This window comes from Nerophis ophidion, linkage group LG16, assembly GCF_033978795.1.
Source record: "Nerophis ophidion isolate RoL-2023_Sa linkage group LG16, RoL_Noph_v1.0, whole genome shotgun sequence".
In the NCBI taxonomy this organism is placed as follows: Eukaryota; Metazoa; Chordata; class Actinopteri; order Syngnathiformes; family Syngnathidae; genus Nerophis; species Nerophis ophidion.
The window spans coordinates 37,888,663-37,905,858 of NC_084626.1; the positions used below are offsets into that span (position 1 = coordinate 37,888,663).

Genomic DNA, 17,196 nt, shown 5'->3' on the forward strand with positions numbered 1-17,196 from the left:
ACGTTATCATGGACGCCCCTGCTTATTTCAGCAAGACAATGCCAAGCCACGTGTTACAACAGCGTGGCTTCATAGTAAAAGAGTGCGGGTACTTTCCTGGCCCGCCTTCATTCCAGACCTGTCCCCAATCAAAAATGTGTGGAGCATTATGAAGCGTAAAATACGACAGCGGAGATCCCGGACTGTTGAACGACTGAAACTCTATATAAAACAAGAATGGGAAAGAATTCCACTTTCAAAGCTTCAACAATTAGTTTCCTCAGTTCCCAAACGTTTATTGAGTGTTGTTAAAAGAAAAGGTGATGTAACACAGTGGTGAACATGTCCTTTCCCAACTACTTTGGCACGTGTTGCAGCCATGAAATTCTAAGTTGATTCTTATTTGCAAAGAAAAATAAAGTTTATGAGTTTGAACATCAAATATCTTGTCTTTGTAGTGCATTCAGTTGAATATGGGTTGAAAAGGATTTGCAAATTATTGTATTCCGTTTATATTTACATCTAACATAATTTCCCAACTCATATGGAAACGGGGTTTGTAAGAAGATTGTCAAGCGTAATGACACATTAGCAATGAAGAGTATCTTTAGCTTAACCAGACAACATATAGATGAGATAAACAGGCTGTGTATATATAAATATATATATATACATATGTATGTATGTATGTATGTATATATATATATGTATATATATATATGTATGTATGTGTATATGTATATATATATATGTATGTATATATATATGTATGTATATATATATATATGTATGTGTATATATATATATGTATGTGTATATATATATGTATGTATGTGTATATATATATGTATGTATATATATATATATATATATGTATGTATGTATATATAGATGTGTATATATATATATGTATGTATGTATATATATATATATATATGTATGTATATATATATACATATATATATGTATGTATGTATATATATATATATATATGTGTATATATATATGTATGTATATATATATATATATATATATATATATATATATATATATATATATATATATATATACTGTATATATATGCCATATTCTAATCTTGCATAAATGTACATAGTTGTTTTAAATGGGGCGACAGACATTAGAGTCAGACATAGCCTCTATACTTAATAGCTTTGTGGACCGAAAAATGTAAAAAGAAAAAGCTAATAAACTTTTAAAATGTTTTCATGTCCCTGGTTATGAAGTTTTTTTAATCTTCTTAACTTCTCTTTAGCTGTGGGTCAGACTGTCTTGTGCATGTACAGTGGATAATAAAATTCTCCACTGTTTCCTTTTCTAATGAAAAGTAGCATATGGTTGTGACTTATATTTGCTCATATGAAAGTGTACTGCTACAGTATAACTACAAACATGGCGAGTGGGCGGAGAAACAATCGCAGCCAGCCGGAGGGGGGAAAACTTGGAGGAGGTCATTTGCATGTAAAAAAGAGGGCCTGCACAACAGCTCGTTTTCAAGCGACAGTCGGAAAACTGCTTGAATATGGATCAGTAAAGCAAACAATGTCACATTTTGACCAGCGATTATGTAAATCACAAAAAAGTGGGTTAAACGTGATTAAATCATAGTAGGACTTCGTTAAAGGGGAACTGCACTTTTTTTTTGCCCATAATTCACAATCCTAATGAGAGACAAGTATATATATGTCTTTTTTTTCTTCTTTTTCTTGCGTATGAGGCAGTTATGCAATTTTATTCAGACATGGCAGCTAGTTCACTGTGTCAGGGTGTGGGTTAAGCAGGTTAAGGAGTGTGTCCTCACATGGGCGTAGGGTGGGGCACTTGCGATGTATGTGGTGTGCAGTCTTCTTAGTGTTGTCAAATATGCAGGCTGTTGGTTGGTGGAGCGCACAGTGGTACATGTCAGAGTTGGAATGGCCAACTCTAGTTGGTAGCCAATTTAGAGTTACCCATTTCTTGCAAGGCAGGTTTGCACCTGGTGTCAACAATGTGTTAGGGCATACTGTAAATTGAGTGGGTCATGGGGTCTCTTGCCAGCCAGTTCTCCATCCGTCAAAGATGGATATTAGAACTATGAAGATTTGGTGCTTGGCAGGAGAAAGGGTGGCAAGAAGGCAGGTGTTGGTGGTCAAGTTGAGAGTTCAGATCAAGTTTGTGTAGGGGATGGTTCACGTCCAGCAAGGCCTTGTTCACTGATGAGTACCGGTAGTCTTTTCTACAGGTTCTATGCCAGATAACCTTGGCAGGATTTTTGTTTTGTTTTGTTTTAATGCATTCTAACTTGTCAGCTTACGATGGAGGCAATGGGAGCCATGACATTGCGTTTTTTTCCAACCATATACAGTAACTCAATAAATTAACCATCCAAAACGCGGCAAAAATATGCCATTTAAATTTCCAGACCTGAATATTAACTTATTGTTTTTATTAGTGCTTACGTTAAGGACCTACATTTAGCGGCACATTGCTCAGAGAAAGGCAACTTCCTTTTGCTGCTTTATTGACATCCTCAGCTGGTGAGCTGCTTTCTCGTCTCGGAGCTCTTGAAAGTTTATTCTATATTATGAATCATGTCTTTCACCTAGAAAGTAAAATTGGTTATTAGCAGCTTGTTGACAATGAGTAAGAACTTCAAATTTTATAAGGTAATGACTGAACATTACTTTAATGTACAGGAGTACCATAACTTTGGAAGTGGTGACACTCCGTACAAGGACTAAGTCTATCGTAATACCGTTGCGATGCGTGGGTTCATTTATTGTTTGTATAAGACCATAGCTATCAATTATAGTTTGTAGCGCTACGCACAGAGGGTCTGATGGGGTATTCATATGGATATTGAAATCCCCCGTTATAATTAAATTATCTGCATGCGTCACTAGAAAAGCGACAAACTCTGAAAGTTCACTGATAAAGTCTGAATAGGGCCCAGAGGTGAGATATATAACAGCCATATTGAAAGGTAGCAGTGTGACAGACCTCATATGTGTGCTTGTCTTACATAAGGATTGTGAATGATAAGCAAAATTCCAAATAAGTGCAGTTCCCCTTTAAAAGAGGAGGATTAATTTGTGTGCTTCATGGACACACAACCAGTATGTAGGCGTGAGAATGTCTGTTGGTGAATGGAGATCACTTACTTGTTTGGCTCAATATAGTATGAATTAATGAATAACCTTAATATAATGTTATTTTCAATTCATTGTCAATACATCTCTGCTTGTTACAATAAACCTATCTTAAAATTCTCAAATGTTAATATATTTGTAAAAGATTTCATTATTTTCACTTCACATTGTCATTGTTTTTTACTTTAGGGTGAAGATTTACGCATGCAGAATATCATGAAGTTAGCACATCAGTTCCTACAGAACTTCTGCGCAGGCAACCAGCAGAACCAAGTCCTGCTTCACAAGCATATTAATCTGTTCCTCAACCCCGGGGTGAGCGATTATCACTACGCCATGCGGCAAAGCAGGCTGGTCAAACATTATTTTGATGTGCTTCTCGTGTTTTTCAGATTTTGGAAGCCATCACCATGCAGCATATCTTCATGAACAACTTCCAGCTGTGCAGCGAGATCAATGAGCGTGTGGTTCAGCACTTTGTCCACTGCATTGAGACACATGGCCGCAACGTCCAGTATCTCAAGTTTCTGCAAACCATTGTCAAGGCAGAGAATAAGTTCATCAAGAAGTGCCAGGATATTGTCATGGCCGAGGTTTGTGCCTATTTACCTCCTTTTTCAGGTTTTTATGTTTTCTCCTAATGCACTTTTGTGGTTTTGTGTCCTCCCTCAGCTGGTGAATGCGGGCGAAGACGTTTTGGTTTTCTATAATGACCGCGCCTCCTTCCAAACACTGGTACAGATGATGCGATCAGAGCGGGATCGCATGGACGAGAACAGTCCGTTGATGTACCACATTCACCTGGTCGAGCTTTTGGCCGTCTGCACAGAAGGCAAGAACGTCTACACAGAAATCAAATGTAATTCGCTGCTACCGCTGGATGACATTGTGCGAGTGGTCACCAATGAAGACTGCATCCCAGAGGTTAGATCGCCTGGAACATGCGGAACAGAATAAATGTATTTACCTGTTCTACATTGAATATGAAAATGTCCCATTTTGGCATGAATTGAAAATCCGCTAGGTCAAGATTGCTTATATCAACTTTCTCAATCACTGCTATGTGGACACCGAGGTTGAAATGAAGGAAATCTACACCTCCAACCACATGTGGAAACTCTTTGAGAACTTCCTTGTTGACATTTGCAGAGTAAGCAACATTTTGCAGCACTCATGAAGTGATGCAATTTCTCTGAAAATCCAAGTTGGATCAAATGATTTCATTCATACCTTTTATGCATGTTTGTGTGCCTGCAGGTCTGCAACAATACGAGCGATCGCAAACACGCCGACACCATCCTGGAGCGCTACGTGACTGAGACGGTCATGAGCATTGTGACCACGTTTTTCAGCTCACCTTTTTCTGACCAGAGCACCAGCTTGCAGGTGTGAAATCAATACCATGCACATAGTTGCATTTATTTATGTTTATTTAGTAACTCTTTAAAAACACAAAATTGTTAGTTGTAAAGGTTTTATTTGTTTGAACATTGAGAAGCATTGCATGTTTACAATTGAGTGTTTGAAAGAGAATAGGAAGAAGCTGATTTTAGCTAAGCCTAAACCATTCTATGCTGCAGCCATTTCTGATGTTTTGTTTTCTATATGAGTTCAAATTTGAACATTTTCTCAAACAATTGTGCAGCAATAAAAAGACAGATTTTGGGGTGTCCCATATTTTTTGGCATTTTGAAGGGGGGAAAAATTCAAGTACATACAGTACTTATATGAATAAATGATTAACTGAAATAATAATTATATAAAAACTTAATCAATGTATAGTATAAAAAGCATTTAAAAAATTAAATGAATAAAAAGTGAACATAATTAAATAAGAATAATAAATATGGATACAATTTTAAGAAAATATATTACATCCAAATAATTAAAGTTATTATAAATGTTATCATCATAGCTGTAGTTTCAATGCATCGTAATGATATTACAAATGCACATTATCCACGATAATATATAATGTATTAATAACTTTGCATCATTGCCAAAAAGGTAATGTTCTCAGTATTTGTCATTGTTTATTAGTAAACCACAACATTGGTTCCCTCAAAACTCCAGGGGGGTACGAGGTTCAGCAGTGAATTCATGTTTTAAGCAACAGTGCAAGAGTTTTCGGTGCTTTTCTTCATAAATAATATCAAGAAACGTCATTCTAGTCCTTGCTGTCCTGTGCCGACCCCAACTTATCCTTCACGGCATGTTGAATGGATGCAGTGCACTCCTGTTTCAGGTCTCATGTGTCTATCATTAAGCTTAGTGTAGAGAAGAGGAGCGAATGGCTTTTCCAAGAAGGGCAGTTTACATGAGATGGTTGACAAATATGATTTATGGGTTTCTCTGTCTTTATACCCGTTACATTATGTAAGCCTTGGTCTGTTAATGTCTGTCGTGCCTTTGGTGGCCAACAGAAAGAATGTAAGCATGGATAGATGATAAGCTCCCCATACAGTATGTTATTACAACCAAATAGCCCGTGTCTGATGTTTGGATTACAAAAGTTATGTTAGATGAAGATGGTAATTTTTGATTTTGTTATAGTGTACTGTTACTCAAAAATCACATGTAGTAAAAGAGAAAAAGGATCAAGTTTAAATATTGTGTTTATGTTAAAGTATCAATAGCAATCACCAAAAAATTATTAAAAATGTGAAATTAATACATGTGATCGGTCTTGGCCGATCTTACTCATGGATATATTGACTTACTTTACAGTGGATTAGTTTTAGCATCTTTATGTTTGACATTTGTTTCATTTATTTCCTGCTTGTATTCTCTGCTACAGGCTTCTCTATTGGGAAAGCTATTCCAGGTATTTGTTTCATTCAGTAGTGGTGTTGCAGATTTTAGGGTTGCTGGATGTGTGTGTGTCCCTAGTGAAATTCTTCTGTGCGTCACCATTGATGAATCACATTTGGGCAAGTGCTCAACTATTGTTATTCGGGTCAGGAGTAAAAGGACCACTGGTCAAGCATGCTGGTCTCAAAACTTTTGAGGTGCTATATGTCTATGCAGTAGATTGGGGTGTTTTGTGTTGAGGAGTGCCGACGTTCTTGTCTTTTGAAAAAGACGACACAAATAATCTTTGGGTGCCATTTATTTTCTCAGACCAGACAGCCAGTGTTTGTGCAGCTGTTGCAGGCGGTGTTCAGGGTCTACCACTGCAACTGGCTATTCCCTGTCCAGAAAGGTTCTGTGGAGAACTGTATCAAAGTCCTGTCCGATGTTGGTAAGATCAATCCACATCATATACATCAAAACCTTAATCCAGCTCTAAAACAGCCCACCGTGAGAAAACTTTAAACTCTTAAATCAGGGGTCGGGAACCTTTTTGGCTGAGAGAGCCATGAAAGCCAAATATTTTAAAATGTATTTCCATGAGAGCCATATAATATTTTTTAACACTGAATACAACTAAATGCGTGCGACCAACATTTTTAGAGTATGATAAGTCTCTTGTTCTTTTTGATACCTTTTTTATTTTGAAGCTAACCGCTATCTGACCATGAATGGGACTTCTAGAAAACAGATGGATGGATTAAAATGCATTAGAATGTTTTATATTTTGAATGCTATTTTTAACACTGTGAATGCAGCTGAGATAGGCTCCAGCACCCCCGCGACCCGAACGGGACAAGCGGTGGGAAATGGATGGATGGATGGATTACCAGCGGAATTATTCATCACTTATCATGTCAAGCAATGTCAGCCAAGATTTATCCAAGAGCCAGGGCCAGTCATCAAAAGAGCTACATCTGGCTCGAGAGCCATAGGTTCCCTACCCCTGTCTTAAATTAAGGGACTTTCAATGTATTTTCTTGTTAAACACAATTGGTCTGAATGCATATGTGTTTGTGTTCCTGCCAGCCAAAGGGAGGGCCATAGCCATCCCTGTGGACCTTGACAACCAGGTGAACAACCTGTTTGTGAAATCAAACAACATTGTTCAGAAGACAGCAATGAGCTGGAGACTTTCTGCTCGCAATGCTGCCCGTAGGGACTCCGTGGTGACGGCGTCACGAGACTACAGAAACATCATTGAACGTCTGCAGGTAGAGGATTTGTTTGTATGTTGACATGTTTGGAGAGTAACAAGGTGTGTGTGGGATGTAGGACATTGTGTCTGCGCTGGAGGACCGCCTGCGTCCTTTGGTCCAAGCTGAATTGTCCGTCCTTGTGGATGTGTTGCATCGACCTGAACTACTTTTCCCAGAAAACACAGACTCGCGTAAGAAATGCGAGAGCGGAGGCTTCATATGCAAGTAAGATAGACAAATACTGAATCTGTTGTATTTAATTAGGGTACAAATAGGATATATTAATGAATGTACTTATGTAGGCTGATCAAACACACCAAGCAGCTGCTGGAGGAAAATGAAGAGAGATTGTGCATAAAAGTTCTGCAAACACTTCGAGAGATGATGACTAAAGACCGTGGTTATGGAGAGAAGGTAGGAGACAAATGCTCACCGGACAATTTTTTTTCCAGTATTTATATATTTTAAGATTTAATTCAACAGCTGTTTCAAGAATTTTAATAATGCTCACTTTATGAAGTGTATTGTCAGTGTTTTGGAAATGTTTTGCAGTTTAATTCTGCAAGCCTGCACATGAGAGTAGAACCAATTCTATTTTCAATTGTATTAATAATATAATGCATACATATGATTTGTTTTCATTGTTGCAATTACATTTTTGAAAAAGATGTAAGATTCCAAAAGTGTGTGTGTGTGTGAGTGTGTGTGAGTGAGTGAGTGAGTGAGTGAGTGAGTGCGTGTGTGTGTGTGTGTGGGAGTGTGCATGTGTGTGTGTGTGTGTGTGTGTATAAATGTATGCAATATTAATATTTTTGAATTATTTGTATTTATTACATATATGTGTATGTATACAGAAGAGAACTATACATAATTGTATTGATTGATTTATTTGTTTTTATAAATGTTGTATATATATATATATATATATATATATATATATATATATATATATATATATATATATATATATATATATATATATATATATATATGTGTGTATATATATATATGTGTATATATATATATTAAGGCTGGGCAACGATTAAAAATTTTAATCGAAGTTAATCGCACTATTTCTCTGATTAATCGCGATTAACTGCATTGTATACGCAAAGCCCAATAATGAATTCAAAAGTAGTGTGTAGTGCACCTTTATTGGAATATTCTCCCACATGAACAAAAGTGCCAAAACATTTGTTGTGCAAACACAATTTAAATCAGTCCTTGTTAAACAGTAGCAGTTAAATAGCATATTTTATGAAAATCAACTCAAAAAATGTAAATACAAACATTTAAGCTTATTACCACCACTGCCAGGGTATTTAAGTTATCCTGTTTGTTATGGAAAATAAATATAATCTGCACACAAATCTCTGAGCCACAATCATAACATCTGAACAGGCAATTTCTGAGGTAACAGCAGAAACATTTTTTTTTATCAGGGATCTTATGTTTAAAAAACCTATATTATAGGTAGTGGGCTGTTTTATGGAATTTTTGATTAAATTATCCGTAGTAGCAATATTAATAATGTTGTGTTTATTATGCGTAGTGCACTTAAGATAATTATGACCATATCTAGGAATTGATATGATGGGAATTTTCCGATTGTTTGCTTGGTGCTTTGATAAACTGAACGCATCATATACATGGTACTATATTGTGACGTTATGAGCCAGGGACAAAAAGAACTACCCTACCCAGCATGCAACAGGAGTGACGAGCATGCGCGGTAGCCCGGTATAGGTTGTGTCGCCATGACGGCATCTTGTATGTTGTGATATGCACGCTCTGAAAGCAAACGTTAAGAACTCAGCCAACACTCCTCGTCTGCATTATTCATAAATAGACAGACAACACATATACTCCGCTGCTTCACAGGCCGCTGGATGTAGCTGGCAAAGTATTCCCATGCTAGCTAGCCGGTCTAGCAAGCACGCGTCATTCAGTCCAAAACGGCCCGATCTATCCACATTCAGAATTGTCTGGCGGTCGTAAGTGATCCCGGATTGACCACGCTGTAAGCCAGCCATGAAATTTGCAGAATTGTCCGGTATTTTTGCCAAATGTTCCATCTTTACCAAGAGCTCCTCGACGCCGGGCGACGCCATCTTGTTAAGAAAAGGCGTTAACAAAATAAAAGCATGTAAACAACATACGCAAATGTGCGATAAAATAATTGTCGGCGTTAATAGATTGATGAGTTAACTCATAATTAACGCACTAATTTGCCCACCCCTAATATATATATATATATATATATATATATATATATATATATATATATATATATATATATATATATATATGTGTATATATGTATGTTTACACATAAACATATATCCATCCATCCATTTTCTTCTGCTGATCTGAGGTCGGGTCACGGGGGGCAACAATCTCAGCAGAGTATCCAAGACTTCCCGCTCCCCAGCCACTTTGTCCACGTCCTCCCGAGGGATCCCGAGGCGTTCCCAGGATAGCTGGGTGACATAGTCTTCCCAATGTGTCCTGGGTCTTCCCCTTGCCCTAAACACCTCCCCAGGGAGGCGTCCGGGTGGCATCCTGACCAGATGCCCGAACCATCTCATCTGGCTCCTTTCATGTGGAAGAGCAGCGGCTTTACATTGACCTCTTCCCAGATGATAGAGCTTTTCACCCTATCTCTAAGAAAGAGCCCCACCACCCAAAGGAGTAAACTAATTTCGGCCATTTGTGCCCGTGTATATGTATGTATATATATATATATATATATATATATATATATATATATATATATATACATACATATACATATATATATGTATGTATGTATGTATGTATGTATGTATGTATGTATGTATGTATGTATGTATGTATGTATGTATGTGTGTATATATTTATATATATGTGTGTGTGTGTGTATTTATTTATATATATATGTGTGTGTGTGTGTATTTATATATATATATATGTGTGTGTGTTAATGTATGTGTGTATATGTATTTATGTACATATGTGTATGTATATATATGTATGTATGTATGCATGCATGCATGTATATATATATCTATATGCATATACGTATATGCATTAATTTATATGGGGACTGCGTGGCGCAGTGGAAGAGTGGCCGTGCGCAACCCGAGGGTCCCTGGTTCAAATCCCACCTAGTACCAACTTCGTCACGTCCGTTGTGTCCTGAGCAAGACACTTCGCCCTTGCTCCTGATGGGTGCTGGTTGGCGCCTTGCATGGCAGCTCCCTCCATCAGTGTGTAAATGTGTGTGTGAATGGGTAAATGTGGAAGTAGTGTCAAAGCGCTTTGAGTACCTTGAAGGTAGAAAAGCGCTATACAAGTACAACCCATTTATATATATATGCATATATATATGCATATATTTATATATATGTATGTATATATTTATATATATATATATATATATATATATATATATATATATATATATATATATATATATATATATATATATGTATATATATATATATATATATATATATATATATATATATATATATATATATATATATACACACATACACATTTGCATGTGACTGCGTGGGTTCCCTCCGAGTACTCTGACTTCCTCCCACTTCCAAAGACATGCACCAGGTGATAGGTTGATTGGCAACACTAAATTGGCCCTAGTGTGTGAATGGGAGTGTGAATGTTGTAAGTCTATCTGTGTTTGCCCTGCGATGAGGTGGAGACTTGTCCAGAGTGTACCCCGCCTACCGCTCAAATGCAGCTAAGATAGGCTCCAGCACCCCCCGCAACCGAGAAAGGGACAAGCGGTATAAAATGGATGGATGGAAGGATATTCTTATTTGTGCTTAAGTATGAAACATGCATATTTTCTTATGTCCACTGTCCAGATTTTATAGAGTTTATCCAAAAGCCAATGAATAGAAATGAAACAGGACAACATTTTAACTTATAATTTATATCAGCTCTGTGCACAAGAACTAAAAAATATTCCACTGTTGATAAAAATAAATAAACTAAACAAATATAATTTATTGGTGTACACCATGAAATTGTATTTGTTTAGTTATATTGTTGTTTTTTTATTTTTTTACAAAAACTGTTACTCTGAAATTTTTTAAATTATTTTATCATTCTCCAACCCCGTGACTTTGCCGGAAACTTCTACAATTAGCCAACAGTCCAATGAGGCTAATTTAATATGGGTTGAAGAATACTCCTTTATGAGGCTCTGAATTGGAGGAGTGTGTCCACAATAATCACTTAACTAACATGTCATGCATGCTGGGTTGTTGACCTCTGCTTCTTCCTCCTTCCTGGACTGTTATCTAACCCTGCAAACCTTCTGCTCTCTTTCAGCTCAGGGCCTTTGATGATGAGATGGATATGACAAAGGTTATTCGTTTTTTTTTCCCCCTCCATGATATTCCTTTAGTACTTGTAGGCGCTCGTACTGTACGTCTTTAGTAACCATACTAGCTGCTGCTAAGGCTTCGTACGTATTGTAGTTAGTCTGAGCCCAGGGACTACTTCTGTAGTAAATGGTCAGAAGAGGCAAAGGGAGAATGGAGTCTAAGGAGTTTAGTTAATGCCAGGTGATTCACTTGTTCTCTACTCTGGCATGTATTCACTGTCAACCTTAATCCAGTTGAATGCTCCTTTCATGTCGAATTTTATTTCAAAACGTGTTACTGTTAAACAAACAGAGGTCATTAGGTGAAGCCATGGTACAAATAGATTGGTTATGAAAAATAACCACATTGAATCATAACCAGATTCCACTATTCATATGTATGTGTTTTGTATGGACACGATAACATTGACAAAAAGTAAGCAAAACAAATGTGTTTATTGACACAAATTAAACTTCTTCTTTCGCTTATTTTTTTATTTTATTTTTGTGTCATAAACAGTACTGAGCTGCCCACTAATAGGGGGAGTGGACCGAGAAGCAATAGGTATTTTCCTGTTAGTCTCAAATGTATCCATAAAAGATCAGGAAAAATCAATAGATGCTCTCACTTTTTTGACAAAGAGAATCTTGAAGGGTCTGAATCCTCACTAAGTATAGCAACAACGTTGTTGGTTGTAACATTGGTCCCTCCTGCTACGTCGTTTTATGCTCTGGCAGACCAGATGCAGAATGTGTTTTAAGTAGCAGAGTTACGATGCCGTTTAATGCACGGACTTGTAACAAGAAGCCATATTTATGGACAGTAGTGTGTTAATGAGCGAGTGCAAACTGATTGCCAAATCTAGTTTTAAACAAAGAGGCATTACCAAGTCAGCTGTGGTTGCTTTTTCATGTGTCTGATTGGACAAAATGGACATGACAACCAGTAAAAGTGACCTTATATATCGATAAATATTTTCTGAAATGCCACTGGAATGGATGATGTTTGTTTTTTTTTCCGTGTTATGGCCGACTGTTTTCTAATCGGGAAAGATAAGAGTAAAGAGTGTGTAACAATATATAGATAGTATATGTGATGGTGAAAGAAAACACAAAAAGTAAATAACTAAATACAAAGTAAAATGCAAAAAATAAATAATGAAGAAATATATATTGTGCATTAGGGTACTTGTTAAAGTCTGTTCTGCCACATGTCATGGATATCGGGTTTTGCAAAAACGATGATTGTAAAACAGTCTAAGTCACAGCACTCTGATTCTTCTCTTTGCTTATTTTCATCAATGTTTATGCCAGTAGTATCTTGTCATGTGAAGGGTGTTTCCCTTGTATTTCCTGCCGGTGACAATAGGTGGCACTGTGACTGTGTCTGCATGTGTGTTTGTGTGTGTGTGTGCATACTATATGCTTCTATTAATGAGTTGTGCGGAACTGTGACGACAGTGGCAGTCATTGAGGCTGTGTCCTAGTTTCTCCCTCCTGCAAACTGCACGATTCCTGGGCCCCTTCCAACTCTGGGCTGAGGTTACATAAGAACCCGGCTTTCGACCCCTCCACCCACTCCCTCCCTCCCTTTCCTGGAACTCAGCCTCTCTGCTGCTGCGTGACCTTCAGCCGTAAGTGTGCGTAAAAGTGTGCAGGATCTATTTGCCCATGCTCTATGTGTGCACCCGTGTCTATAAATGGGGTTGTGAAGATGCAGAGAGTATAAAGCCCCCCAGCACACAGGCACACCTGTCATGTGCTGTATCGCCTGTCTGTCTGCATTCAAAGCATCTTTGACATAAACCTGGCAGTTGCGCCGAAACATGTCTATCCATCCATGTGTCAGCCTACGGCCCTATTAACCGGTAACACCATCTATTACTTAACAATTCTAAGTTATTTTCAATCACTCACACACACACACACACATACAAACACACACACGTTGCTGTATTTGTCACCTTTTTGAGACCTCCAAAAAATACCTCACTCTTAAGGACCACCATTTCTAAATAAATAAAGATTTGTATTTACAACATTAATAATATATACATACTATGCAAATACAAAAACATGTAAGCTTTAAGTAAAACACTTTTGGGGGAATTTTTTGTTTGTAATTGGTTTTTAATCTTTATTATTTATTTGAAGTTATTACTGTATGTCTCATACATTTAAATTAATTTTGGCCAAAAGGGGCGCATTTCAATTTCTTACACGCACATGTTATTACATTTGTTGGCCAGAGGGGGGGCACTTCAAATGATTACGCACACTTGTTATTCCATTTGTTGACCAGAGGGAGATCACTATTAAAACTGACACAGTCAATTTGAAAAATCCCTCATTTTTGGGACAAGACTAATTTTGATTTTGATTTCACCACCAGAGGTGCAAATGAGACATTCTCTTTTAGATACATTGGTTTTCTGTTTTGGGACCATGATTTCGATCCTAACTTGTTCACCGGTCCTCATATGGAAGGTAATTTTCCTTGTTGGTGTCTCAAGAAGGGTAGAAATACAAAAACATACACACACACACACACTTTGGAGATGACTTATGGCATTAAATCCCAGTCACAACATTAGGTACACATGCTCAAGTTAATTACATGCAATATCTTTATTGATACCAAAAAATATATCTAATCGTGATTCTTATTTAAATTCAAATTCTTAATCGATTCGTAATTTTCAAAAACCAATTTTTTATTTTGTATAATCAATCTTAAAAAATATATATCTTTAGGTCATCTCCATGCTTTCTTGCTGCATACTTCAGTAACCAAAGGGAGTTTTTGTAACATGTAACCTGTTTTGAAAAAGTTATTTTGTTAGAACTATACCAAATAATACACTGGAAGAACCTGTTTGAATCGATAAACCTGTTGAATCGAAAATCGGTTCCAAATCGAATTGTCAACCCAAGAATCAGAATCTGATTGAATCGTGAGGTGCCCAAAGATTCTTATTGGTACCATTCAATATTGTCCTTTTGTTGCAACACAACAAACTGAGGGGTGTTTTTAATAATACGGTGACAATTGTGCAGCAACTTTCAAAGGCTCCAAACACAGACATGACTCACAGCAAAAAACAAAAACAAATAAACATCTAAAGCCTACAAAATAAAATGATGCAACAAACCCCAAAATCTCATATATGAGAGAAATGTCCATCTTTAAAGACTCAATACGTAATATTTTACAGTATTATAGCGCAACTAATTTTTACAAAGACATATTTAAAAATGTAACATCCTTCTGGATATCCATGATAGCCGTGGCTAAATTCTGTTTGACTCTGTGTCCTTTCAGCATTCCTCTCATGCAGTTGTTTTGGAGCTTTGTGTGTTTTTTGTCATTTGAAGCTTTTGTTTTTTTTATCCTGCAGCGTTTGTAAATACATTTCCTCGTTGAATTTGTTTTACGGTGTTTATGTGGTATTAGTTTTGCATCCTTTCTAAGTTTGGAGGGTTTGCTGTCAGCATATATAAGTCTTATATACCGGTACTTGAAATTATCAAAAATATTACAAAATCCACAAAATGGCACAGTGTCAATCATGATCATTATCGTTGTAGGGACAAATGTTTTATATTTTATTGGACTGGAGCCGATTAGATTGTGCAGTTATCCCTAATATTTAGTCCTGGATTGTATGTCTGTGGCCGAATGACACACCACTCAAAAATGCACACTACCCAATTGTTAAAGGGGAACATTATCACAATTTCAGAAGGGTTAAAACCAATAAAGATCAGTTCCCAGTGGCTTATTTTATTTTTCCAAGTTTTTTTCAAAATTTTATCCCATCATGGAATATCCCGAAAAAAGGCTTTAAAGTGCCTGATTTTCGCTATCTTTAAACCCATCGTCCATTTTCCTGTGACGTCATTTAGTGATGCCAACATGGCGGATAGCACAGCAAGATATAGCGACATTAGCTCGGATTCAGACTCGGATTTCAGCGGCTTAAGCGATTCAACAGACTACGTATGTACTGAAACGGATGGTTCGAGTATGGAGGCAGATAGCGAAAACGAAATTGAAGAAAAAACTGAAGCTATTGAGCGAATAGCTATTGAAGCTATTCGGCGATCGCCTTCCAACCAACGATTGAGTGTCGTAGGGTATCCATACATATATGTGCCATTTCTATCGTAGCATCGCCGGTAAAATGTGCAGGAGCAACTTAAATTCGTTGATTGGTAAGTGTTTGTTTGGCATTCAATGTTGGTGTAGGGAAAGGCTGGCCGCAAATACAGCTAGCCTAAATACCATGTTAGCATCGATTAGCTGGCAGTCATGCCGCGACCAAATATGTCTGATTAGCGCATAAGTCAATAACATCAACAAAACTCACCTTTGTGATTTTGTTGACTTTATCGTTGGAAATGCATCTGCTTTGAGTGTCGCAGTATATCCATACATCTCTGTGCCATGTCTGTCGTAGCATCGCCGGTAAAATGTGCTGACCAGACGATTAGCATGCTGTGCTAATCGATGCACACTCCACGTAAATCAACTTGAATCCGTCCCTGATCGTGTTGTTACACCCTCCGACAACACACCGACGAGGCATGATGTCTCCAAGGCACGGAAAACAGTCGAAAAAACGGAAAATAACAGAGCTGATTTGACTCGATGTTTGTAATGTGTTTGAGAAAATGGCAAATTGACTACCTAGGTGACGTCACAACTCCGAGAGCGAACAACCCATTTAGAGTTCGGAAATCGGTAAAAAAAAATGTGATCTTTCTTTCTGCAACATCAAGGTATATATTGACGCTTACATAGGTCTGGTGATCATTTTCCCTTTTAAATATCCCTGACATTGACTTTCAGACTTACAGTATGTAAGAAATTGAGCACACTGTTGGACTTTTACTCTGAAGATCGCCTCTTCACCTGGACCTGTGCATGTGTGTGCGCACGCATGCGTGTGTGTGGTCTTATTACGCAAGCCCTTGTTGTTTAGAGGAAGTCGTTCTTTGTTCTTTTTGCCTCCCAGCTCTTTCCCAAATATTTATCACATGATCTCTGTTGCTGGTTGCAATAAGTTCATTTACTTGAAAAACAAGCGCAGTTTGGGTAAAATAGGTCAGTTGCAGTCAAAATGAAAGTTGCAAATTATACATGTTTTTCAGTTTTCCCACAGGAAGCAGGCAAGTGGTAAGCCCCAGAGCTTGTGTATCCCGCTACTGTTTCAGCTGCGGCATACAAAGACGTATTTCTTTTGGTACTTTCAGAGAAACATTCTGTAGAATCCAGAGTCTGTGCCTGTCTCATAGACGTCATCTTATTGATGTCAGGGTTGTGATTGTAAGCGGTGGGTTTGTCCCGGGGAGTTTCCAGTTGAGTAGAATGTGTTGCAGTCAAGGCGGATGTGGCAGCTGTGAGGGGTTGCTGGCTGGTTTCTGTGGTCGGCGCTGAGACCATCAAGTGCATTCAAGCTGCATTCACTGTTTGGGTTTGATGTGGCGTTCGCGGACTTGTTTTTAGATGGTGCGATCCGCATGCACAAAGCGTGTAACCCCTTCCACGTGCAGATGCAATAGGGAATTAGCTTAAATGTACCGTATTTTTCAGACCGTAGGGCGCACTACCAATGAACAGGTCGATTTTCATACAAAAGGCGCA

General features: G+C 37.6%; 1 protein-coding gene across 3 annotated transcripts in view; it reads left to right on the forward strand.

Moving 5' to 3' along the window:
* LOC133535366 (inositol 1,4,5-trisphosphate receptor type 1) overlaps nt 1–17,196 on the forward strand; it is a 208,308-nt gene that overhangs the window by 100,878 nt on the left and 90,234 nt on the right. The window contains exons 30-40 of one of the 3 annotated variants that reach the window (XM_061875143.1): nt 3,315–3,440; nt 3,518–3,718; nt 3,798–4,049; nt 4,150–4,275; nt 4,383–4,511; nt 5,923–5,949; nt 6,246–6,366; nt 7,005–7,189; nt 7,251–7,399; nt 7,477–7,588; nt 11,516–11,551. In XM_061875143.1, coding sequence (XP_061731127.1) covers nt 3,315–3,440; nt 3,518–3,718; nt 3,798–4,049; nt 4,150–4,275; nt 4,383–4,511; nt 5,923–5,949; nt 6,246–6,366; nt 7,005–7,189; nt 7,251–7,399; nt 7,477–7,588; nt 11,516–11,551 — 1,464 coding nt within the window. The remainder of the gene's footprint in view (nt 1–3,314; nt 3,441–3,517; nt 3,719–3,797; nt 4,050–4,149; nt 4,276–4,382; nt 4,512–5,922; nt 5,950–6,245; nt 6,367–7,004; nt 7,190–7,250; nt 7,400–7,476; nt 7,589–11,515; nt 11,552–17,196) is intronic. The other 2 variants (XM_061875144.1, XM_061875145.1) reach the window with 2 other exon arrangements.